The sequence below is a fragment of the Parasteatoda tepidariorum genome, chromosome 3 (genome assembly GCF_982258835.1).
Source record: "Parasteatoda tepidariorum strain Cologne lab strain chromosome 3, Ptep-v5.0, whole genome shotgun sequence".
Lineage (NCBI taxonomy): Eukaryota > Metazoa > Arthropoda > Arachnida > Araneae > Theridiidae > Parasteatoda > Parasteatoda tepidariorum.
In genome coordinates this window covers 6544169-6570888 of record NC_141757.1, presented here as the reverse complement: position 1 = coordinate 6570888, position 26720 = coordinate 6544169, and the positions used below count along the sequence as shown (strand labels likewise).

The 26720-nt window shown below is 30.5% G+C and overlaps 2 protein-coding genes across 3 annotated transcripts in view; one reads left to right on the top strand and one right to left on the bottom strand.

The window, feature by feature from the left end:
* Nucleotides 1–26720, top strand: part of LOC107443891 (uncharacterized) — a 40474-nt gene that overhangs the window by 7480 nt on the left and 6274 nt on the right. The window contains exons 4-6 of one of the 2 annotated variants that reach the window (XM_043053426.3): nucleotides 8088–8263; nucleotides 9526–9607; nucleotides 12487–12650. In XM_043053426.3, coding sequence (XP_042909360.1) covers nucleotides 8088–8263; nucleotides 9526–9607; nucleotides 12487–12564 — 336 coding nt within the window. In that variant the 3' untranslated portion in view covers nucleotides 12565–12650. Of the gene's footprint in view, nucleotides 1–8087; nucleotides 8264–9525; nucleotides 10036–12486; nucleotides 12651–26720 lie in introns of those variants that run through there. The other variant, XR_015432384.1, reaches the window with a different exon arrangement.
* Nucleotides 19736–26720, bottom strand: part of LOC107457389 (uncharacterized) — a 168801-nt gene continuing 161816 nt past the window's right edge. Inside the window, exons 19-21 of the mRNA XM_087158681.1 lie at nucleotides 26083–26215; nucleotides 23603–23715; nucleotides 19736–22557 (exon numbers count right to left, since the gene is read on the bottom strand). Of these exons, the coding sequence (XP_087014807.1) occupies nucleotides 23629–23715; nucleotides 26083–26215 (220 nt within the window). The 3' untranslated portion in view covers nucleotides 19736–22557; nucleotides 23603–23628. The remainder of the gene's footprint in view (nucleotides 22558–23602; nucleotides 23716–26082; nucleotides 26216–26720) is intronic.

The following is a 26720-nucleotide window of genomic DNA, read 5'->3' as shown; positions in this document are numbered from 1 at the left end:
AAAACTGTTGCCAACTCGAGAAAAGAAATATCATCGGTTTTATTGATACATAGGTATTAGCGTTTTATATAATATAGATAGTAGGAGGCTTCTGGCTCCCTTCTCCAACCTTCATTCTTCTTTTTTCTCTTAAAAGTAGTTATTTTTCAAAAAAGATTTTATTTTTAAAATACATAATTATTAAGATTTTATGTAAGAACATTTTGTTAATCATTATAAAATTAATGATTATGATGATTAGCTAATGATAATGATGAAAACAATCAACTCTTTTCGAAGGAAAATATTTCAAATTAGGAATACAGAAACGTGTGACTCGATAAGAAATTATAAATAATTGCACTTTTTAACAATATGTAACGATAACTTTATATTATATAATGTTTCAAATTGGAAACAGTTTATTTCTCTTGAATCTTTTATGTTTTTAAAAATTTTGATACAGGTTTAGATTTATTTCTGGCAACATCTGGTCTGTTTTTTTCCAACTCTAATTAGACTAAATTAGGTAAACTAATAGTAGTATTAGTTCACACTTTCACATATTTAAAAATGAGATCAGTGATAATTACTAATTATTTAAACAAAAAAATATAGTTTATAGGGCACAGTTAATTATTTTATTTTCACTGTTTCAGATAAATTCAATAAAGAACATTACGTGATAGCACGTGTGGTACATGCCATCAAATTTATACTTTTATAGTTGTCTGATACCACACGCCTTTTTTTTTTTCTTCAATGTCTACTATTAGTTCACACTCTCCATATATATCTTGTCAAATTTTCAATTATTGATAAAATACTCTTTGTTCTTTCATTCAAGTTCAAATACATTTTTTAGGGGTGTTAATACACTTGATGTTAATACAGTTTTTTCAAATATTCATTCATTAATCTAATTTAATTAATTTTATTTTTATATGTGCGAAAAAACATAGTAATTAATTAATAAAAAGTAACTAAAATAAAAAATTTCTTTGTTGATCTAAGTAGGAATTGATTTAATTTATATATATATATATATATGTAGCGTATCTACCACTACAAAATTACAACTACAATTCACTAGTATATAAGACATGTTAACTCGACTCTATGTCGGGGTACCTTTTCATAGATGACGGTTGACATGGTCTGTAACTACTTTCCCCACATTGGTGAACTTCGGACGTGATGTGAACACGCTTACCTTGGCAGTAACGCCCACTTCGATATGAACACGCCTATCTTGACAGTAACACCCACTTCGATGGATAGTCCACATTGAATAGTTGACTTGCTACTTGTGACTGCGACTTTATCCATCTCTTCGCACTGTTGCTATTCAGTCTTTTCTCAAACACCCACAACGCCGGCTTGCATACACTCGATTGCTAAAGGCAACACAAGATGTTAGGAGCGACTACGACCGTGAAGTTAATACACCTCTCACATTCAGCACTCATAAAGTACGGTCATCTTAATACAGCTCTCCCGGTTTCGCATAAAAACAGCAATGATTCAACTAGTGGTATCCATTCATCGAATTCTATCACAGATATAATTCTGGTGGGGGAGTACTGTAGCGTATCTACCACTACAAAATTACAACTACAATTCACTAGTATATAAGACATGTTAACTTAACACTATGTCGGGGTACCTTTTCATAGATGACGGTTGACATTGTCTGTAACTATTTTCCCCACATATATATATCTATATCTATCTATATATATATATTAAGAATGCGTACTTAAGCCTGAGTTTGAGAAATCAAGATGTCGAGGGGGATAAATTTCTTACAATAATAAAATAGATGTTATTTAAAGCAAAATGAAAAACAATTGTAAAAAAACTGAAATTGCAATAACTTTCAAACTTATTGGAATTTTTTAAAAAAAAAGAGAAAAAAAATTCTTGAACAAATAAAACGTGAGTTTCAATTGTTAATTAAATGATAATTAAAATCAAGATGCATAACATTGCTTACTGCATACATTTTAACCTTTCAAATAATATAGAATATGTTAAGTTAGCTAAAGTTTAAAATTTTTCTATTTTGGTTTACTTTTCAAGGAACTGTCCCTATATATTGTGAGTGCACTTGAAAATTCATCAGATTTTATTAGTCACTCAAGTATCTTAAAAATTAGTTGTAATATTCTAAAATGTGGTTATCCCAAATTTTTAAATTAATACATTTTCTTTTATTTAAGTTTCTTATGTTTCATACATTCCTGATTAAAACTCAAATGATAAAACTTTAAAATGGCTGATTTACAAAAAAACATGAAACTGAAAATTGTTTGTGGTGTTTAATTTGTCACTAACATTGATGAAAGGATCAGAAAATATTTTTTAAAAATATAGATTAATTTTGGCAAAATGTGGCTCATCAGCATTTTGAGGATGCTTTGTAATGTATGGTGGAGTATTAAATTAAGAAATGTGTTGAGTGTTTATTAAAGGTAGGGTAGCAAGTTAAAATTTGCCACAATCTAATTTTATTTAAAATATTTAACCAACTACAGCCTATCCCAAATTACCATCGACACATTCAGCAGAATTGTGAATATAAAGTTTGTCGAAAAATAAGAAAGAAAAGAAGTTAATGTATTTTATCTAATTTTAATATTGATTCATTATCTATTATTATTAAACACTTTCACTATTGTTTGTCTGAAGTAAGAACTCCCCTAGCCATTCGCCTATGGTAATGAGGTAAAACTATTTCAACTAAGGGTGTGGGGGTCACTGTTTAGGACAGGTTTTGACTGGGGTCAGCGAGAGAAAGGGAATCTTTTTGTGGTGGGTGGGGGAGTTCTTACCATAGACAAACTATAGCTGAATGTTACCATGCAGTCAAACATTAATATCAAGTAAATAACGTAATACAAATAATAAATTCTAGAGTGATCACTGAAGGTTACAATTATAGACATTTAGCTGCATGCGTTACCTTAAAGAATATAAATATAAATCTTATCTACATTTTTGATTTCTTTCAGTCTCCTTCTCTGTCTTCTCATTGGCTAAATCTCTTAACTCAAAATAGACAGACAAGAACTTCTTACTTTTTCAGTAAAGAAGCCATCTTAAGCAGATAGCCAAGACAGGCTGAGAATCATAAAAACTGAAATTACACAAATTGGTTTTGATACTGCGGTGCAACCTGGTAAAATAAATCTAAAAATAATAGTAAAATGGCAATACAAGAACAGGCAGTAACAAGCAAGTTGTTGTAACTCTACAGCTACTAATATTTTACATGATAGTTATGCAAAAGCATCTTCAGTAAGGCCAAAATAAAATTTTAACCCATTTTTTTTTGTGCTCTTAATTCTGTAGTTATATTTACAGTAGTGCCAAACTATTATGATTTTTTGTAATTATTATGATTTGGTTAAAAAATATTGTTATACAGTTGAATAATAAAAGTGATATTTTTCACAATAATCTGTTAAAAATAAGTTTTATTTCCTAAACTACCAAGAGTAAAAAATTTTTGTCATTAGTAGTGACTATTAAGATAAAAATTACTCTCAAGTGGTTAATTTTTTATTTAATAGTAAATTCATGCATGCACATATCTATGTAGAATCAAATAATAAAAACACCTTGACATTGCTCTAATTTAAATTTTGTATGTGTTATTGTTCTTCTGATTATAGATAGCTTAAGTTTTTGTATTATTGTACTTTTCATTATAAATAGCTAAAGTTAGGAAAATTGACGCTTCTGTATTTAGTACATCAATATTATCCTATTTCGTTATTTTAAACTGTAACAAAAATGAATTGAGTTTACGCTAATTTTATATTATTAGCTAAATAACAAGTTCCATATCATGAAATTTAGTAATCTACCTTACTATTTTATTGAAGATTGGTTATCTCCACTTTGTTATTATTTTTTTCTGTGCCTACATTAGTGTCTGCCAGAGAGGTCGTAAAATTTCTCAAATTTTTGGCATGAGCCTAAAAAATTAAAAAGCTCCAATTGAAATTATGTAATTAATTCAACTTGTATTACATATTATGTTACATTTATTTTCACATATTTTGAGAGTGTTGAAAAAAACTTCCAGCTCAATACTTTATGTATAATTCCCTCAATGTAATAGTTTTTTAATTACATTGTAGATATATTTGCTTGGGATAGTTCCTGCTTTATACATTTGTTTATGAATTGTTGTAATCAATGTTCTCACTGGCTTTCTTCAGGGATGAGATTCTTCCTCTTCTAAACGAATTTTCGCTTTTGTCTTTCAAATTTCATCCTTTTTTTTTATCAAAAACTCCAATTTTTCTCTAAACGTTTCACTTTTTTTTAAATAAATAATCCGCTTTTTCTGAAATTTAAGCCATTGAAATGATGATCACATTTTTTTTCTGATTTTCAAAGATAAACAGAAAATTCAAACTACTTTAACACACATTATGTATAGTTAGCATTTATGAAATTCAAATTAGCACAATTTCAAGATGTATGGCATGAATGGCCGAAATCGACATCGAACGTCTACTTTCACCGCCGAATGTCAACAATCACATAGTCACTTTGGTGAATGTTTGAAATATTTGTTATAGCCTATTTGATATCAATGTATTTGTTGATATTATTATATTTATTTGATATTTTAATATCTGCTGACGGTAGATTAGGAGGAACATCAGTGTTTGGTGTACCGGTTAAATGCATACTGTGCGGTAGCACTTGACCTTAAATAAACGTTCATGTAGGCCTACCCGGCAGTGGCACTGTACCTTAAAAAAGCATCACTTTAGGGTATATCGGGCAGTGGCACTTAACTAGACCTGGTACGGTAAGACCCCGCTTAATGCTGTTTCGTTTAGCTCTGTTTCAGTTTAGCGCTCTTTTATTTCAACCTGTGGGTTCAACTCGCAAGGCAGAGTAGGCTGAAAATGATGAAAGCACAAGTAAACTGGAATACAACATTTATTAATACTTTAAATGTTTAACTTAAATCTAAAATTCGTAATGTTGAACAAATATATAAAGAATCATCATCATGATCTACAATCTTAATCCTATGACGGATATCAGGCCATCGGCCAAAGACTCAAAAGAAGGGCGGACTGTTCATCCATTCATGAAAAAAAAGAATTGTTCGTTCTTTTATTATAGAACACGATGTCTTATGTCACATTGATTAACTGATTATTTCTTGACTTCTCTCCACTTTCACCCTGGAGACGAATCTGCAAAAGACTAAAACACTAAAGTTTATAACTTGAAATTACTTATTTCCACACAACCCGGGGATTCCCCGAAATTGTGCTCGTAGACTCCATCAAATATGTACATAACATATCTGAAACAGTGTAGTTGTGTTTCTTGTTTGGTGTGGTGCTATACGGATGCATTTTTATCATTTGAAACATTTGTTGACATTATTCAGGGTTGCCACTCCACAGGGAAAACCTGGAAAATACAGGGAATTTAAAAATCACCTAAAATAACAGGGAAAATGCAGGGAATTTTGATTTTTTCTTTACAAACTGGGATAATACAGGGAATTTTGATTTTTTATTATTTTATGATTATTATTATTTTATGATTTATTATTATTTTATGATGCCATATGACTTAATATTTTCGTCAAAGTTTAGGACATACAATGATAATTCTACCTATGTTCAAGAATTGATTCCTAGATTGCAACAGGCATTTGCCATTGTAAAAGAAAATTTAGAGAAAGCTGCTGATAACCAGGTTGCTTCTACTGCCACAACTAGACATATCAAAGATATAAAATTAGGGGATTTGGTTTATCTTCATACACCTGAAATTAAAGTTCACACCTCGAAAAAACTCTCAAAATAAAACCATGTGTCCTCTCCTTTTCTCTCACCTCCTCTAACCAAGCCCCCAAAGCATACTCAACTCTTATTGGCTGTTACCACCATCACAAAATAAGTAGGGCTATACTTGCTATTTCTTTTTTTTATTTTATTTTTGGCTAAATCACTTAAGGGCAGAAAAGGGCAGGTGAAAACTTATGAAAGAGAAACTAAAACCTTAAAGTAATTATAGCAGTGCAGCAAAGATAAAAGTAACAAAACATCATAAAAGCAATACCACATATATATAAAAGTAACAAAACATCATAAAAGCAATACCACAGGACAATTCTTAAGAATAAAGAAAAAATACTGTCATCGGCAACTGCAACTACATCTAGCTCTGCAACTAGAATTACCCAATCTAGAAATAACATTATAGAGGAAATGGAAAAATGACTGTTTACATGGATTGATCACGAAATTGAACGCAATATGCCATTAAGCCAATCTATCATATTGGAAAAAGCTAGAAATTTTTTTAATTACATTAAGATTGAGGCGAGCAGCAAATGGTGATACGAAAACGGCGGCTGAATTCCCAGCGACATTAAAAACAATAATAGAACAAGGAACCTCCTGAATTGGTTTTTAATGTTGATGAAACAGGCCTGTTTTGGAAAAGAATGCCAAAATGAACATTTCTATCCCATGAAGAGAACCGAGCGACAGGATTTAAAGCCGCAAAAGATCGCTTAACACTTCTACTGGGTGGTAACGCAAGTGGAGATTTCAAATTAAAACCACTGCTAGTTTACCATTCCAAAAACCCAAGAGCGATGAAAGGCATATTTAAATCAACTTTACCAGTAATTTGGGAGTCTAATAAAAAATCATGGATAACTATTAAAATTTTCCAGAATTGGTTCACCGAACATTTCTGCCCGTCTGTTAAACTTTATTGCGAAATTAAAAAACTTGAACAAAGAGCACTACTATTAATTGATAATGCTCCAAGCCACCCAACAAATTTACAACATGCATTCCAGTCGAAGTGAGGTTTTTTTGCGGCCTAACACAACTGCCTTAATCCAACCAATGGACCAAGGCGTTATATCCAATTTTAAGGCTTATTACTTGCGGCGAACATTAAAGCAGATGCTTGACAAAATAGACGGAGAAGAGAAGTAATCAATAAGAGAATTTTGGAAAAACTACAATATCATGAATGCTGTAGAAAACATAAACCTTTCTTGGAATGAGATAACAGAAAGATCTTTGAAAGGAGTATGGAAGAACATTTGGCCAGATTTAAGTAAGAGCGAAGACATTAGACACTCTGTCGATATGGATGAAATAGTGGAATTAGCAAAACAAACCGGTTTAGATGAGGTAAATGTGGAAGACGTCGAAGAAATAGTACAAGAAACAGCAGCTAGTATTTCTAATGATGACCTCAAGGAATTAACTGAGCAAAAAGAAAACAAAAATATTGATAGTAGTGATTTTGAAGAAGAGCAAAAAGAACTTTCGATGGCGTTTGTAAAAAGGAGTTTGACCACTATAACCAAAATTATGGACCAATTTGTTGAAAATGATCGAAATTTTGACAGGAGTTCAAAAGCATGGCGGAGTGTTATAGATGTTTTATCCACTTATCAACAACAAATTCTAACAGAACGCAAAAGGAAAACACAAACTACATTAGATGCCTTCTTGACAAAAAGGCAGAAAATTGGAAACACAAAATAGACTGAATGATCTGACTGACTTAGAATTTTATTTGTTTTTATAAGTACGTATATTCTTTTATATTGCTTTTATTTTTGTAAGAAATAAATGTTTGGTTTCATTTTTATTAAAAAAAAAACATAATTATTAAATTTAATACCTAATTAATTTTCTATCCATCTTCCTCTAATCCCATTATTTACATGTTAAGATAACCTCGTTTAGCGCTGTTTCGCATTACGCTCTACTTTGATGGAGCGTATCCCACACGTTAAGCAGGGTCTTACTGTATATATTTTGGACATTTACCAAAGTGACTCTGTGATCGGTGACTTAGAGATATAAAGATTGGTTATTGATTTAATTGGTTCATTGGGATTTAATATTGATTGATTGGGATTGATATAAAGAAACACTTAAAGGTATAAAGATTGGATCTTAGTAGGTGAAAATCCAACCACTAAATCGAAAATCATTGGTTTTTTTTTTATTTTATTTTGTGTACAACACAATTTCAGTGAAAAGATTGTGTTCTCCTACATTGTATTTCAATTTTTATTTATCTAGATTGTGAGGATTCTATTGGATAATGACGCAAACATAAATGCTGCCGATCACATGGGAAGTACACCCCTGCACCGAGCAGCGTCAAAGGGCAATCTCAAAATAATTAAACTTTTCCTAGACGAGTACCGAAATAGACTAGATGTCAATGCTAGAGATCGTGTTTGGAATACACCTCTGTGAGTACGATTTTTATTTTTTTGTGCACAGACTTTTTATTTCTTCATAATTTATTTTAAGTTTTTTCTTTTTAATAAAACTATGAGTTAATTTTCATTTGTGATGTAACTACCACTACAAATATTAAATACCAATTCACTAGTAGACAAGACATGTTAACTTGATTCTATCTTGACGTACCTTTTGATAGATGAAGATTGACACAAATTTATAATTCCCCCATATTAAATAGGTAACAATTATTATTAATAAATAGTAAACTATTACTATTAATAAATAGTACATATTACAGTCAAACTCGTTTATAATGATCCCAGATTTAACGAGAACTCGGATTTACTGAGGGCAACGAGAATATTTGGTTGGATCAATGTTAAGTCTATGGAACAGAAGTCGCTTTTAACGAGCAAGACCCGGTTTTAGCGAGCAATATTTTTCTGTCTAGCAATCTTTTTTCTCATCTTTCTAGTCTTTCTGTCTTATCTTTTTTTCAAATTGATAAGAAATGTCCGCGAAATAAAAAAAAAAACGCGATTAAATTAATTAATGTAATTAAAGTAAGTAAGTATTAATTAAATTTTAAGTAAATTCAATCATTTGACCTCCCATGACCCCCCCCCCCTCTTCTGGTTGCACGCCTGTCTTAAGTACCCGTTTATTACGAGCACTCGGATTTAACGAGTACATGTTACGGTCCCTTTGAGCTCGTTATAAACGAGTTCGACTGTACTATTAATAAATAGTAAAAAATAATAAATATTTACTAAAATTTAATTTCAGTATAGAATTATCTTAGGATAAATGAATCTTATAATTATGTGGAAAAATATTCTATTCACTTAAAAAGTTTTTGAAATATGGCAAAATACGCAAAAACTGACATTAAGGTGTCCGGGTCGCTCTCCTGACCAAACTACAAGGGCCCAGATTGTCTGACTGCACCCTATATTTTGGAGGTCAGAAATTCTAATCCGTCGAATAAAAGACACGTTTATTCATATAGTTCTCGTGTTTGATTTCGTAACTTATTAATTAGAGCATATTTGAAGTTACCCTCTCAAACCTATAAGGTTGAATCCGAGAACATGAAAATCCGATCATTGGATCAAAAGTTATTCAGGGTGATCGGTTTTTATTTTTGCGCACAGTCACAGCATATTTTATAGTTAAAATTAAGTTCATGAGATTGATTTACTGTATGTAATTCAGTCTTGTATTGAAGTTAAAAAAATATTTTAATACTGTAAATAACCTTTTGCAGGCATTTAGCGTGTGAAGAAGAACGAATGGAAGTAGCAAAATTATTAATGGAGGCTGGGGCTGATCCAGATACGCTAAATAAGGTATTGTATGCAAGTTATTGCATTTTATGAAAGTTTGATTTTGGAAAATCTCAACAATAGTAGATGGGACAGTGGTGACTCAGGGGATAGGGTGTTCGTCTTCCAATTAGGTGAACTGGTTTCGAACCCCCGCAATGACTGATTTATACGAATTCAGCATCCGGCTTGCACCAATCACAGTGCTGACACAGAAATATCCTCCTTGGTAGACGGATACGACCAAGAATTCCACTTCTGTCACTCCCGTTAATAGGGCAGACCAATTTGTGCATCTATTCATCCATCCACAGATCGTAATTTTGACCTGAACCAGAGAACGATCATTCTCCAATTCAGTACCATCAAAGGTATAATTTGTTATGGGAACATGGAGGACTTAGTGACCTGACAGATTTAACATGCACCAGTCACCCTTTACTACACAGGGAGTCTTTGGACGGCTGCATTCGAACTCGTTCTCACGAACCAGGCTATCCTGGCCCCAAAATACTCAAATGTTAAAGGGTTCTGCAATGAGTACCAAATATAGGTATAAAGTATTATATAGATACAGGTATAGGACAAAATAATTGGAACACCTGTGCAAAAATGAAAATATTTTATTAATAAGGAGTTGGGCCACTTTTGGCCTGAATGACAGCTTGCATTTGACGTGGGATTGACAAATATAAGTCTTGAACAAAGTTCATTGGAATTTGCAGCCATTCCTCTTGCAGGGCAGTCTCGAGTTCAGAGAGTGTGCGTGGAGGAGGAAACCGAGCACGGACTTTTTTCTCCAAAAAACCCCACAAAGGCTCCATGATATTGAGATCAGGGGACTGAGGACACCACGTTAGATGGTCCACTTCGTCATTATGCTCATTTAACCATGTTTGAACACAGTGAGACGCGTGAACAGGACTGTTGTCATCTTGGAACACAGGACGTTCTCCCGGAAAGAGAGTATGAAGCATAGGGTGAAGATGATCTGCAAGAATGCTTCGGTAATGGTCCCCTTTGACCACCCCCCTCAAGACAACGAGAGGCCCCAATCCACGGGCAGATATAGCGCCCCACACCATCACAGAACCACCTCCATGTTTCACGGTAGGAACCAGGCAGTTAACATGAAATGCTTCTGCCGGCGTTCACCACACGAACACACGTCCAGTGGTCTGGAATAGTGTAAAAGAGGATTCATCAGACCAGATGACTTGTTCCCATTGCAGTTGTGTCCATTTCAGGTGGTCTTGTCACCACTGTAGTCTCTTCAAAGCATTCCGCACTGAAACTAACGGTTTTGGAATAGCTACTCTGCCATGAATGTTAGCAGCATGCAACTCCCGTTGAATAGTTTTCATGGATACAGGGTTCTGAAGGTGGGTCTTCATCTCGGATGTTATCACCGGCAGTGTAGTCTTGCGTTTTCGAGCGACTATCCTCTTCAACACCCGTCTATCACGGTCTGACAACTTCGACTTCCTGCCGCTGTTGTGCCTCGCCGAAGACACCTTACCCAACTTTGTGTATGCCGACAGAGTACTTGATACAGTGTTCCTTGAAACACCTATAAGGTTCGCTGTTCTGGACACGGACGCTCCAGCCAGGCGAGCTCCGATTAGCATGCCTCTTTTAAGGTCAGAGAGGTCGGACATAATCTCGTTTTGCTAGAAACAGATTTTTCTCATGCAATCTCACACTGCCAAATTGTAGACAGATACCTTGCCTTTCATCACCGCTAGGTGGCACTTTCTTGCGACAGGTGCCCGCCGCTTATTGGACGGTCGAGAACGACTCCATTCTTTCACAGGTGTTCCTATTATTTTGTCCTATACCTGTATATTTGGTGATTATTAAAACTGCTTCAGTACTAAGCAGGTTAAGTACCAATATTGTGGGAATGAGTGTCTTACATCCCCTTGAAAGTGATATGTAGCTGAGAGAATTACTTTACAGGGGTAAATTTTGACTATAGTGAGTTGTCCGTGATTCCCTATTCAGATGGGGTCAGGATGCATAACGTTTTTAAAAAGTGCTTAAAGGTCCTTATTTTTAATTTACATTTTTTATAGCCCTTAAAGGTGCTTTTTTTATTCAGGGTTTGTAAAAAGTGCTTAATTTTCTATCTTTTAAAATGAGATTTTTTCTTTTCTGTATCGAATGTCATTCTAAATTACAAAAAATGGCATGATTTTCACATCAATATTTATCCGAAACTAGTTATTTCATTATGATTATGTACAGTTTTTGAAAATGTTTCTGAATTTTATTGATTTCATGTTTATAAATTAAGAACTTCAAGCGATGGCAAAAAAAAATAATTCCTTTTACTTCACAGATCTTAGGATCTGTAAAGTAATAAGAATTATTTAATAATCATTAGTGATTTTTTTTTTTTTGAGAAGTGATTATAAATATTTTTTGGGTTTTAAAGAGTAATTAAAAGTTGTTTATTTTTTGTTGAAAAATCTGGCTACGCACCCTGTGGGATAAACTTCAAAACAATGCTTAATGTAGATTAATCTAGTCAGGGTTGTGGTTTTGGACATGACACGTGGGTTTTACTATCTTAAAGTGTCCAAAACCTTGATTAATTATATTTTTGCATAAATATAAATCAATGCAATATTAAAAATAATAATGAACTTTTTTAATTAAAAAAAAACCTGTCCAAAGATTAACCTTTTATTTTTCACAATATTTTTTTAACTTGTGACATAATTTGAATAAAAGGGTTTTGGACAGGGCGTTTTAAACCGTTAATGAATCCATTCTTTTCTAAACCTTGCCAACTCTGAATATAGTTTATAATTTATTTTTTGTACATGTTTGAGTGTAACTTTTATTTGTGAAACCTATGTGGTTTGTTAGAAATCATTGTTTTTTTTTTCTATTTAAAGGAGAAGAAGGATTGTATACAGATGGCCCCTCCACAAATGCACTCGACTCTTAGGCGAATGAGAGACTCTGTATCATAATGTGTTCTTGAATCACTTCTTTGCAGTTTATTGTAATTTTGTAAATCGTTTCATACAAATTAAATGTATATATATTTGGTCTGTAACTTTACTTAAATGTTTTTTTTTTTTTAATGTTCTTGAATGGTGGTGAACAGTATTTGTTAGAAATGCTTTTAGTGAGTGGAAGGTGCCAAACAATTACTTGCAGAAAGATTTTTCCTTTGAGAAGTAAAAAATTTTGGTTTTCTTTCTTGCAGCAATTTTCTTTCTATTTTTTTTATGTAGTTATTATTGATATCCACATAGTTTTTAAAATCTTATATTTTTAATACAATATTGTTTGTTATAACAACTGAATCTTGAAATGAAAACACACATTTGGTAACACTTTCTCGAAAATCCCGACAAGCATGATTTCACCGTTGATTTTTTTCCGCCGGTAGTTACTGCTGCGGTACGGACTTCATTATTTTTTTATTAATGTGATGACTATTTATGAAATCAAAAAAGGAAATAATAAGTGTATTACAAAATGCGAGAATATCGGCTGTAATATTAGAATAAAAAAAATATTACATATTCCAATAAAAAATTTATTTTATTTTAACCTAAAAGTTTTTATTTTTTTGAAATTGACGCTTCTGTTACTTTAAATGCAGGAAAATATTAATATTAGAGAGGCATGTCGCAGAAAGATATTAAATTGATTAAAAACTGCATGGAACAAAAGCAATTTACGTTTTCTGGATCATTGGATCGCGGAACATAAAACGGATTGAAAGCGAGGGAGAAAAATGGTTTATATCTATGAAAGCTGATTCTGAGAAGGAAAAAAAAAACAAATTTGATGTTTGGAGATTGTTCAGCAATTACAATTAAAATCATAAAATTAAAAATATACATTCGTAGCTACCAAGTCTACCAGATTTTGCAGGTTTCTCCTGGTCTACTTGTTTAATTAAAATTCTCCTGGTTTTTGTACATTTTAGGAAATTCCCTGAAATTGAGTAAGTTTCCTAAAAAAATCCCTATTAAAATAAAATTTTTGTAGACATTATTGCTTGAATATTCAAATAAAAACTAATTACTAATACTCAGTGAAACGAACCTCATTTATAGAAATTAGTTTAGTTCTTTTTGTTCTGAAACATTCAGTTTATTCAGAACTCTCTTTTTAAATTAATTAACAAAAATCATTTAACTATCTTTGATGAATTAAATGCCTATTAATATTCGAAATTACGAGGGAACATAATACATAACATTTCAAATATGTTTAGTCAAATATAGAAAAACTGCACTATTTTCCTGTTATGATTGACATTAAACATACTTGAAATGTTATGTATTATGTTTACTCATAATTTCGAATAGTAATAGGCATTTAATTCATCAAAGATAGTTAAAAGATTTTTGTTAATTAATTTAAAACTTCTGAATAAAAATAATTTGAACATTTTAGAATAAAAAATTTTGAACTGATTTCTGTAAATGAGGTTCGCTTCATTATGTATTAGTAAAATTTATTTAAATATTCAAGCAAGCAATAATCTGTACAAAAAATTCTATTTCAATCGGGACTTTTGTAGGAAATTCTAGATAATTTCTAAAATGTACAAAAACTAGGAAAATTTTAATTAAACCAGTAAAAACTGGCAAAATCCAGTTGTTTACAGGGAAATTCAGTAGAGTTGGCAGCTATGACTTGGTCTACAATTTATTGTTAATACTAAATATATAATTAAATCTAAAGTCAGATTTATCCGATTCAAAATCTGTAATAAGTATTTGTACTCCATGGTGCGTAGCGTTTTTAAAAAGTGCTTAAAGGTGCTTATTTTCGATATTTAAAAGCCCTTAAAGGTGCTTTTTTCATTGGGTGTTTTTACAAAGGGCTTAATTTTTCCCTTTTCGAAAATGAGATTTTTCCCCCCTTACCATGTCGATTTTCGTCACGTATATGCAAAAGCGCGCTTTTCATATTACTTTTCGCTTTGTTCTATTCGACGTTTTTGCGATTCATTCAACCACAAATTTCGGAGTATCGTTAGTCCATAGCGTATGAAAGCGTCAATCATTTTACAGATTTCGTGAAATACTTGCGAGTCCGCATGTGCGTCTATTGAGATGGGTTCGGTGAGATTCTAGCACTCTCACTTGCAACTCTGCTGCATTTTACAAGATATTCTCAATTTCAAGCTTCATTTTCCACCCTCTGATATCAAATCAAAAAATGAGTTCTTTGTCAGAAACTAGATATTTTGTCATGCTCAAGTAAAGTCTTTGAAAATTATTTTGCATTTTGTTAATCTATATAGTGCTTAAAAATATTTTTGAGAGATTTGACTACCTACACTGTGCTAGAACTTAATATATTATTGTAGACTTTGCCTCAAACAACAATAGATAGTATGCCTTTCCCTTAAAGTCATTTAATATTTAGACGATTTAAGTGTTTAATTCTTATTTAGGTATTCTTTGTCGAGTGGAGATATTTTAATAAAATTACGTTACGCGCATACCAGGAGCTGTCAAGTTTCGCGTAAGAAATGCGTTATTGAAACTCAGATAAGGTAAAAGTAATTTTAATTTGGCATGATTTTGTATAAATACTTGATAGAGGAAAGCTGTGGTGTTTTAGGTTGTTGCATACCTGCCACGTCTCCTGTTTTTTAATGAAAACTCCTGTATTACCCGTATATTTTCAAATTTCTCCGTATTTGTTGAAGTATTTTTAAAAAAAATTTTGATAACATGTCTGCAAATGGCAAAAATACTCAACAGATGGTACTATTGCCAGTATGTTGAGTGTTTATAATTTAAGTAATTATAAGTAATGGTTTAAAAATCTTCTTTTGATTACCATACATATTTCTTAATTCGCTGAATGTATGTGCTTTCATTATTTACAATTTTGACTTACATGATTACGCATGATGAATCAAAACTAGTAAAATTTGAACTAGTGATGAATCAAAACTAGTAAAATCTCCATTGTTGGCAGGTATGTTGTTGAAGCTATTGTTTAAAAATTTACTTATTCTCTTTTAAAGTTCAATTCAGTTGGTTAACAATAACTTGGAACTGATGGTTTACTATTGTTACGTGTGTTTCAAACTTTTTAGTTCAAATAATAACAATTGTCTTTTTGGCAGTGATTCCTTAAAATCATGCAGACTTTTTCTTTATATTGTCAAAATAACTTTATGGAGGATTCTTGCTTTTGTGAATGGATTTCCTATTCACATTGTGATTAATTAAGATAAATTTTATCTTTCTGGAGTTTTAATTTAATTGTAGAGAGCATTGATTACCTAGCTCTCTTCTGTGTAGCAATGAATTTTTAATACATTTGAGAAGTTGAATTAGTATGTATTCAACTTAATTTAATATTTTCTGTTTCAACTATCGTATATCCGTCAGAATGTCACCTCACCTTTGTAGCTTTTACAGCACGATAAGTATCTTATTACCCAAGTCAAATTTCTTGATGGTCCCATCAAAAAATTTTGATGGTTTAGGCCAACAAATATGCCAACAAACTTCCATCATTCCATGATGGAAAATGCTACTTTAACACTATGATGGTTAACCATCAAGAGAAGTTTGACTCTCAAGAACCAACAATCCATGATGGTTCCAGCTATACATATCAATGATAGTTTAATAGGAATTCTTATTGGTTCTCAGGAATATACCATCAAAACAATTTGGGTTTTTTTATGTTGGACCATCATAAATCAGTCCGAATTCCTACATTGAGATGATGGTTGTTCATGATTGTTCCAACATTTGACTTCTAAGATATTATGATGGAAATTCGTGATGGTCCAAGAATGCATTTATATGATGGCTTAATGTTGTTTCAACAGGAATATACCATCAAAACAATTCCGGTTCGTCCCCTTTTTATGTTAGTCTATCATAAATCAGTCTAAATTCCTACTTTGAGTTGATGGTTATTCATGATCAATCCAACATTTGATTTCTAAGAAACTATGATGGAAATTTCTGATGGTTCCACATGAACAAACCATCGAAACAAGTTGCTATTCTTATGTTGGACCATCATAAATCAGTTCCAATTCCTAAATTGGGATGATGGTTGCTTATGTTGATTACCATCAAAAAATATAATGGTTCATGATGGAATTATTGATGATTATCATTAAGATTATGTTGGTCCCTCGATGGAAAACTATAAAAAATTTTGACTTTGGTAAGCCAGGAAAGTTTGAACCTGAGAAGACAGTTCCACGAAAAAAAATCCTACATAAGTGAATCCTCGTCTTATGTTGAAGGATCAGCCTAACCATTTTACAATGATTCTTGAACAAAAAATTTTGGTATATGTGTTTCACTAAAATCCATTAAAATGTGTAATTTTTCTCAAATCTAACAGTCGAAAAATGGCCTGCATAGGAAAATAATGCCTGGAAATTTTTTTCTAGCTTGGCAGCAAGCGAAGATTTTGTGCAGGTATTTTACTTCTCTGTAAAATCTTTTTAAGAAGCGATACAGTAAAATATGACATTCTTTTTAGGTTCCTTAACCGTTTTGAGTCCCAGGGGGTATTGAAAATTTATTTTATGTCTCGAAATTCCAAGTGGCGAGATAGCACTTTGTTTATTTTACATCAATGAATTCCAAACGGAGCAATAGCACTTCTTGTATTTGTTAGGTAACGCGTCTTTTTCTCATCACTCTGTCACATTTATTTAGTTTTTATATCCGTCGTTGAACAGCCAACCCAATTTGTGGGTTTACATCTACTAATGTTCAACTCCGTAGCCTTGTCATTTTGAACCCAATCCAGAAGACAAGGAAACTCCTGGATCAGTACCCCCAGAGGTATTGATTTGTTCTGGGAACATGGAGGATTTTGAGACTCGACAGATTTAGCGTGCACCAGTCACCATTTACTACACGGGGAGTCTTCGGTCGGCTGGGATGTTGCAACGCGATCTGATGTATTCTTGCGTGTTTCTCATTGTTAATAATTGGGTGTTTCAAAATAATTCGACGAAGCAATGCAAAAAGTAAGTAAAAAATTAATCTAGATTTACTGTTTAACTTTTTTTAAATTTGGAGCATCCCCAAAAAGGTAGAATGAATCGAAAAGAAAAATCTATGAGCATAATCACACATCCACGTGATCACTACATTGTTCCTGTAAATTGCATAAGACACTTATTTTGAGTCTTTCAGAAGATAACAATGAAATAAAAAGTTTTGTAATGCATTATAGTATTATTTTACCTATTGTAAAATGTACCATTTACATTAAATGGAGCCGTGTGAAATGTATTTGTTTCAGTAAATCTGAGCGGTGTGACTTCAACAATCGGTAACGCACTGTCAGTTGTCCACATTGTACTGGGTTTTCTTGACATTAAGTCCCAATAATAATGACCAGATTTTTAAATGCGGTTAATGACCAGATTTTTAAAGATGATTTAGTCTACCTACCGACTAAATATTCATATTTTAGTAACTTTTAAAGTGTCATTTTCCCTACAGTCAAATCTGTTTTAGCGAAAATTTCTATGTATAAACCAAAAATTTCCTAACCTCCATAGGAACAGTGAATTAAAAATACCGATTATTACGAAATTCGTAATCCGATTTGTCGAAGGTGAAAATAAGCAACAGTTCTCTTGATCAAAGCATTTTTCCATTCTTCAAATGTACACATCCATCTCAGAATTCAAATATTTTTGTATCTTAAAAATAAAAAGAAGTTTCAGATAAGAAAAGGACATTTTAAGAAAGACGAATCACTCGGAAGGGACCACCTTGAAAAGACAAAACATCAATCCATTTATGTTTGAAGAAGTAAACATTCATGTGGATTTCCAAAATGAGTGGTTTCGAAAAAAAATTCCCGATTACATCATTTCTGATAGGTAAGTGATAATAAATCCATTGTTCCTTTTAATTTAACTGTTTTTGTGAGCTTTTAAAACATTGATTTGATATTTTCTAAATGTAGAGTACAAATGGATGGCAATTGTTATTAAATGTAATATTTGTTATTTTTTTTATGTGAAATATTCCAATGCAACAAAATAATTTTGTTAATGTTGAAATTCGTAATATCGGTGCAATGAATTTTCATTATTATGTAGTACTTCAATCCCTAGGAATTTGCTAAAACGAGATTCTAGTGTAATTATTTAAGTAGAATCGTTTTTTTAAGGAGATTGCAGTTTTGCATCATTAGGTCAAAAGTTATTAATTTCACTAAATTTTAAAGTTGGTTATGGTCCCCAATAAAAAAAATTTTTTTATCTTTGTATGATCAAAACCTTACATTTTCTGCTATGCAGATTTTAAAAATCAGGGTTGCCACGGGCACCTATTTTCAGGAAAAGTTGCAAATAGGTGCCCGTGATTATTGGGAGACTTTTCCGTACTCCTAGCAATGTTTTTTAGCATAAGTTGGGTTGACAACCTGCAGCCCCCGACACAATGATTTTTTTTTTATAAAAATAAAAAATTTTGAATTGCAAATTTGAGTCATAACTTTTTAATTTGTTCCATTTGCACAGATTCCGTTGTAAGTCTATTTTGTTTCTCGATCACATTTTATTGCTACGAAGTTGTGCACGATTTTAAAAAAAACAAATTTTTAATAAGATATTATGATGTGTAAACTTCGAATTTCAGTAATCACTTTTCACAATATATATTTGCTAAATCAATTATTGATACAAGGGAAAAACTTTTGGATAAAGTATGTTTTTTTTAATGAATTCTAGTCATTAAAAGTATTTAATTTTCTGCAAATATACTAATTTTTTTAATATAAAAATGTAGTGCTAAAACAATAACGTTTATATAAAAACTATCATATTTGCTAGCCACTTGACTAAATGGATCATTGTATATAACAATTACGTCATTTAATAATATTTTAGTCATATTATTGAAAACATTTTGTTCTTTTTCCGTGATAACCCTGAAAATTGAAAAACTTCGATCCAATACCTTTTTGTTTGGTTAATTACGATAGTAAGAATTTCAAAATTTTATAGTTCCTTACACACGAGTCATTCTATGAATACAATTATTGATTTGATTTTGTCATCTGATTTTTAAAATTTATCGCTTTCATCATCCTTTCCCCCATGCATGAGAATGAGTCAGTCCAGGCGAAATTGAATAACTTTAAAAAACCGGTGTTAACTTAGATTGAATAAAGTCTTTTATTATAGCTTTGTACTTAACATCTATATACAACCAACAAAACATTTTGTAACAACTGCTACACTTAAAAATAAACTTTCATTATTGCTAGAGTAAAAATTTGAACTGTACATATTTTACAAATATTCTACAGTTTAAAAAATATAATAAAAAATGCATACTGACTTTACAAACAGAATAAGTTTGCAACACTATTTGGTTACTATAGATACAACTAACAAAATTATGACAAACAATAGAATCTATAATTAATACATTTATAAATGAATTTCCAGGCATAAAAATAATGAAAGTATGTAATTACTAAATTTGAGCATACATGTCAATTTGGCATTTGTTTTTTGTTATGCAACTCCGCAAAAGAATACATATTATCCGTTGAATTAAAGTGTAAACAAACTATATCTACTAAGATTTCAGGTTTAAATTCTAAATAAATAAAAAAAAAATTTGAAAAATCATTTAATAAAACAGTAGACAGGCAGTCATCTTACTTTTGGTTGTGAATTCAAGTCCCGAATTAGTATCCAAGAATTAGCTCGATTGGAAGTTTTTTTATTAAAAAAATGTTTTGTTTTAAATAAAATTGCAGAACATTATTTAATTTTTGATTTAACGTGCGTATGTTAAATATATTAAGTTCATTTAATCGACACATTAATTTCCATATTTCAGTTTACAATTTTTCCAAGAATTTTCGGTGCGGTTAAGAATACGGTACAGTGTGCAAAAACATAATTGTACCACCCTTAATAACGTTTTATCTAATGATCACATTGTAGGACTCAATCTTAATGTCGCGAGGAGGTGACTTCAAATATGCAGGAAATATTTGAATTTAAGAAATCAGACACAAAAATATACTTTCATTGTATAAACATACCTTTTTTTCTAACGAATTAGGATTTCCGACCCACGAAATATGGTACCAATAGTTAGATCAGGAGAGGGGTCCAAAGTGTGAATCTCTTGGTTTTTACTTTTGCGCATTTCCCCAAATCTTGAGAACTTTTTAGAGAATTTTGCATACAATAATAAAATTAGTTTATTCAAAAAAAAAAAAAATAATAACTGTTAGTAAATATGTATTTTTTATTATATCATTTAATAATAATCCAAAATTTAGAATTGTAAGGTATAAAAATTTTTACATTTATAAAAAAAATTTGAAATTTTAGCAAAAAGGATCAAATACTAGCCTGAGAAATTGAATTTTTTTTTTTTTAAATTCTATATGTCTGGAACTATTCAACGGATTTTGCTCCTTGCATTCTTTAAAATGATGTAAAAGTTCACCTGCCTTACAATTCCCAAAATAAAAGACAAATTAATATTTACTAAAAGTTATATTTTTTATGAAATTATCTTCGGATTAACAAATGTTACAACTACATGCAAGCATTTTTCAATACGCTTAAAGTTCTCGAAATATGGTGAAATTAAGGGGTTCTAAATTTTGAACTCTTCTGTCTTAACTATTGGGACTATATTTCCCACATTGTAGCTACTCTATATTTTGAGAATCAGAAATTATAATCCATCAAGGAAAGAAAAAGTGTCTGATTACGTAACTTAAAATATTGTCTGTACTAATTAATTAGCATATTTTACGTCACCCCCCTCGAATCATTAAAATTAAGTCCTTTAATGTGAAGAGAGATCAAAAGTTATTTAGTGTGGGCCCTTTATATTTTTTGCGCACCCTACAATTCTGAGTAACACAACAAATTTAGGGAACTAATTATTAAGTCCAGCAGCTAAGCAAGGCATGCATATATTTATACAGTCTTAGTATAAAAATTTAGTTTCTATAGGTTAAGGGGAGAGGCAGACAAAAAAAAGGTTGAGATAAATAGATGGAAAGTTTAAAACCAGCAACTGGCTGTAGTGCTGGTAAAAGGAGAAGTATAATGATTATGCCTAATTGTATTATTTCCCTTCAGTCATTTGAAAATATTAAAAAAAAATTTAGAGTTTGCTTCAAATTTATAAGGGAGAAAAAAAAAACATTTTAATGTTTATTAAGAAATAGAATTTTGATGTTGCATGGAAGACTAGGGTAATAGTAAAAATTTTAAAACTTTTACTGTGATTACTATTTCATGAAAGCCTTAACCAAATACATTGTAGGAAAATTCATATAAATATTGAGAACATAAAATAATTGCATTCATGTTTTTAAATTTTTACACAACTTGCAAATTATTGCTAAAGAATATTTTATTTGAGCAAATAGCAAAATATATACTCTAATTTTTTTGAAAATTGCATCTGTTTTATTTCTTCTTGAAATGTTTTAATAAAATAAGACATCAATGAGAGATATGAACTACAGAGATATTTTACAATAGTATGCAAGCTGTGAAAAATAAAAGATAATACATATTTTCTTATACTTTAAATATTTGGAAACTTAAACTTGCATTTCATTAAAACAAATGATAAAAATAATGAAAACAAATAAGTAGCTTTTTAGAGAGAGAAAAAAATGTTAATAGCTTGATAAAAAATGAGAATTTTTTTTCTTTTTTCATAGACAGAAGAAGTGAAAATTATGGAAAACCCTGAGATAAACAAGCTTAAAAGCTGACAAATCCTCTGTCTTTTATCGTAATTATCCTAATTAATCACAAACAATCTTAAAATTCTAAATTAAAAATAAGTGAGAAATTAAGTCACTAGGGAAAATGAATAAAGTACAATGAGATAAAATTTGTTGTGACAATTTTCTGTTTTTAGAGATATAACACACCAAGCCAGGCACTTGGTGGACTATCTGCAAAAATCTTGGCATTGTAGGTCCTGTAAAAAATGATACATTTCATAATATGTCAATATTATTTCATAATATATCAATATTAAACAGAAATTTTGAAGAAAAAAAAAGATTTAATACTACTAAGTACTCATTTTATCAACCTCCATACCAGCCAAGTCTCCTGTTTACTTCTTTATTCCCAAATTTCTCCGTATTTGTTGCAGAAATTTAAATTAAAAAAAAGATAATGAATTTTGGCGATAAAATATCTGCTAATGGCAAAAATACTTCTCTTATTCCTCAACAGATGGTGCTATTGCCAGTACAACAGCATGTTGAGTGTTTATATTTTAAGTAATTATAAATAATGATTTAGAAAAGTTTTCTTTAGTTTCTCCAATGTTGGCAGGTGAAAGCCGAGATGGCCAGTGGATACGAATTCCGCACCCCGCTTGCACCGACCATAGTGCTGACGTTAAATATCCTCAATGGTAGACTGATCACAGGCTAATCGTGGGCGGTTCTCGTGGTCTTCCTCTCAATGTAACGCAAATGCGTGTTAGTCCCATCAAAAAGTCCACAAAGAAGGCTACTTGATCGAGGAATTCTCTTGTCTTCTGTTTTGGATTCAAAATGACAAGGCTGAACATTAGCAGTCATAAACCCAAAAATTGGATCAACTGTTAAACGACGGTTGTAAAATAAAATGTTGGCAGGTATGAGTTTGGTTTTGAGAGAACTCCTCCGGGCTGAAACCATATTCAAATGATGGTGTAATGCTTGGTTTACTCACGCTGACCTTATTCACCCCACACTCCTATTCAAAGTGACTTTTCCTCATAGATACTGATGCCTGGAGGAGTTCTCCTGAAAGCCGCACTATACTTACACTAATGATTCATAAAACTTATAAACATTCTTTTTCATTTAATAGTATACATGATAATTGAAGAGATTAATGAAAGTGTATGAAAATTTGTAAAATATGACTCATTTTGTTGATAGAAAAATATATTCTGAAGTAAATTTGTCTGTAAAATGTTTTTTTCATTAAATTCTTCAATTATGTAAAACAGAAGAAGTAATTACCTTAATTTATAAGATGGGCAATTTAATTATAATATAGCCTCCTCTTGTTTCTGATAACCAACAGAAGTCAAGCGAGCTTGTAATTCTTGATTTTTAGCTAATAATTCAACAACCTAAAATAATACATTTGAGTAATCAAAATTTAGCCAATCATAATCCATCTATACAGTCACACCTCTATTTAGCAAAGTCACTAAACCTCGATAATAAGTTCGTAATATGGAAAATTCTTTAAATAGAAAATCATCTTTTGAAATACATAAAGAACACAAAACTGGTTTTAAATTTATAAACACTAGACATAATTAAAATTGCAATGGATACACTTTTATCTTGTAAACTAGCATCTACTATTTATTTTATAAATCTTAACCATAAAAAAAATCTGAATGGAAACTAAGAATAGAGCAAAATTTTATATAACACTTTATATTATTATTTATTTACAGTAATTTTTATATAAACAATATTATTTTAGATACTAAATTCTTTTTATAAGACAGATTAGTTACATATTTGCAATTAAATGCATATTAAAAATCATTAAAGAGTACCAAACTGATACCTTTTTTAAAAAAACAAATCATTTTTTCTTCAAATAAAAAAGTAAATTTCTCAACAAAAAAAAGATGGGGGGAAATGTTTTATTTTTTTTATCACACCACGTGGTACAAAAGTTCATTTAAATGAACCATAATGCTTATAGAATAAAAAGTAAAATAAATATTTTATTGAGCAATGCAAAACTACTTATTTTAATTTAAAAAAATTTATGAATTAAAATTTTTTGGTCTAAAATGAAACAAACATTCAATAGCTCAAAATAAGTTGTAGTAAATTAATACCTTGAGGAAAAATAAATTTAAGACGTTTTATATTTTGAGATATATAGAGATTTTATAAATATTAAATCTTAAATGTTTTTTTTTTAAAATTACAAAGAATTAGAAATGAAGTTTTAAAAAAATGATTGAAGAATACATTGGTAATGAAATTGTAATATACTATTGCTTAAAAATAAAGGTATTTTTACAACCCTGTAGAAAAATTTAGCAATACAAAAAAAAAAATTGCATGTTAAGCGTAGTTGTAAAGCAATATAAAAGCATATTTAACAAACAAACGTGAATAGTTTTAAATCCCAGAATGGAAACATTATGAATTATAGCCGAAATGAATAGTTATATACTACAAAATACTTTGTGATAGTTTAGTTAATTTGACATATTTTTTTTAGAAAACCACAATAATAAATAAATAATAAAATTAAGAAAAAAGTTTTTTTCAACTTTACGCTAACTGCAAACACAATTCAAATGTAAAATTATCAGGAAATATTAGAATAGAAAAACAGACACATTTTAAACAACAAACTGATACATTAAAAAATAAAATTTTGTAAATATTAAAAGAAAATAATGATTTAGTAATGTATTGAATATTGTCTTAATTTGTCAACTGCATATTAAGTGATGAACTCATTGGTTAATGAAATCAGTTACTTAGTTTCAAGCCAAGAATTTTAAATTGAAATAAAAGACATGTCGATTCAAAAAAATTTTTTAATTTCTCAAACAAAAAAGAAATTTTTTTTTTATCATGGGTTGCATGATGTATTAAAAGTTGTGAAAAATACTCCAAAATGTTGATTATTTGCAGGTTAGATTAAAATCTCTAGTGTGAAGAATATTATGGTAAAAACAAATTTTTAACCCTATTCTATTTGGTCATCACAAACTGCTATTCTGCAATCTTTCCTTGATTGCTAACATACACTTTTTCCAATGACAAAGTCCCCCCCCCACCAGAGAAAGCAGTTTCTAGTTATTATGTAGTGCTACCTATATAAAACTTATCTCGTCCTCTCAGAAAAGGCTATATGAAATTCCCATAGGCAATTAAAAAATATACAACTATAAAAAATATTTTTAGATTTAGTGTTATACATATTTTTATGCTCTATTCATTCTGCTTCTACAAAATATTTACATTGAAAACTGAAAGGGTCTAAAGTAGCATTTTAACAGGGTTGCCACTCCACAGGGAGAATAGAGAAAACCTGGAAAAATACAGGGAATTTAAAAATCACCTAAAATAACAGGAATGATGCAGGAAATTTTGAGTTTTTCCTTACAAACTGGGAATTCTATTTTTTATACTCATTTTTTAAAAGTGGTGAACACTCAAAGCACTATCTATGGGATATTTACAGATGATATTTCAGCTATACTAAACTATTTCATTTACTATAGCATTATTTGTTTTTAGTATGTTAAGCTCTTTCTTATTTCTTTAAGTTTTTTCAGAAAAGTAAAGAACTTACTCTCCAGAGAGAAAAAGTAAAACTAGTATAGCTAGACTAATATAGCTGACACAACAGCAATTAAAACTAGTACAGCTAGAGCAAAGTGTGTATCCTCTTAATATAGTGTGTATAATATATGAACAGAGGCAAGCCCTGTTTAAGAGGTTTGACTCACTTGAGTTGTAGTAGATTTTAAATGGTGATTCATTATTTCAAGTTTTTCGTGCAATGTTGCATTTTCCAGACACTTCACAGAGTATTTCTCAGTCATTGACAGAATTTCATGCTTAACACTCGACAGGTCAGACCTTAAAAAACACACATGAAAAACTCTTATTATTATTTTGAAAAGCGCAGCCAGGCTTTTCAACAACAAAAATAACCACCTTTTAATCACTCAAAAAATATTTTTAATTATTTTCCAAAATAAAAAAATTCATAATTAGGATCTGTGCAGTAATAAAATAAAAAAAAATTCTAAGTTCAAAAAGTAAGTAAAAATTTTTAAAGTTCTTAGTTTATAAACATAAAATTCAAAAACATTTTCATTCAAAAACTTTACATAATCATGATAAAATAACTAGTTTCTGATAAATATTGCAGAGAAAATAGTGAAAATCATGCATTTTTTTATATTTTAGAAACAACAATTGACACAGCAAAGAAAAAATATTTTTTTAAAGGCTAGAAAATTAACGCTACGCACCTTGGAGTAATTATGAATGAATATAACCAAACAAGGTAAAATAATTAATCTGATATAATTAATTAGAAGTGCTAGTATGTTGATACAAAAAATTGTTAGACAAGATA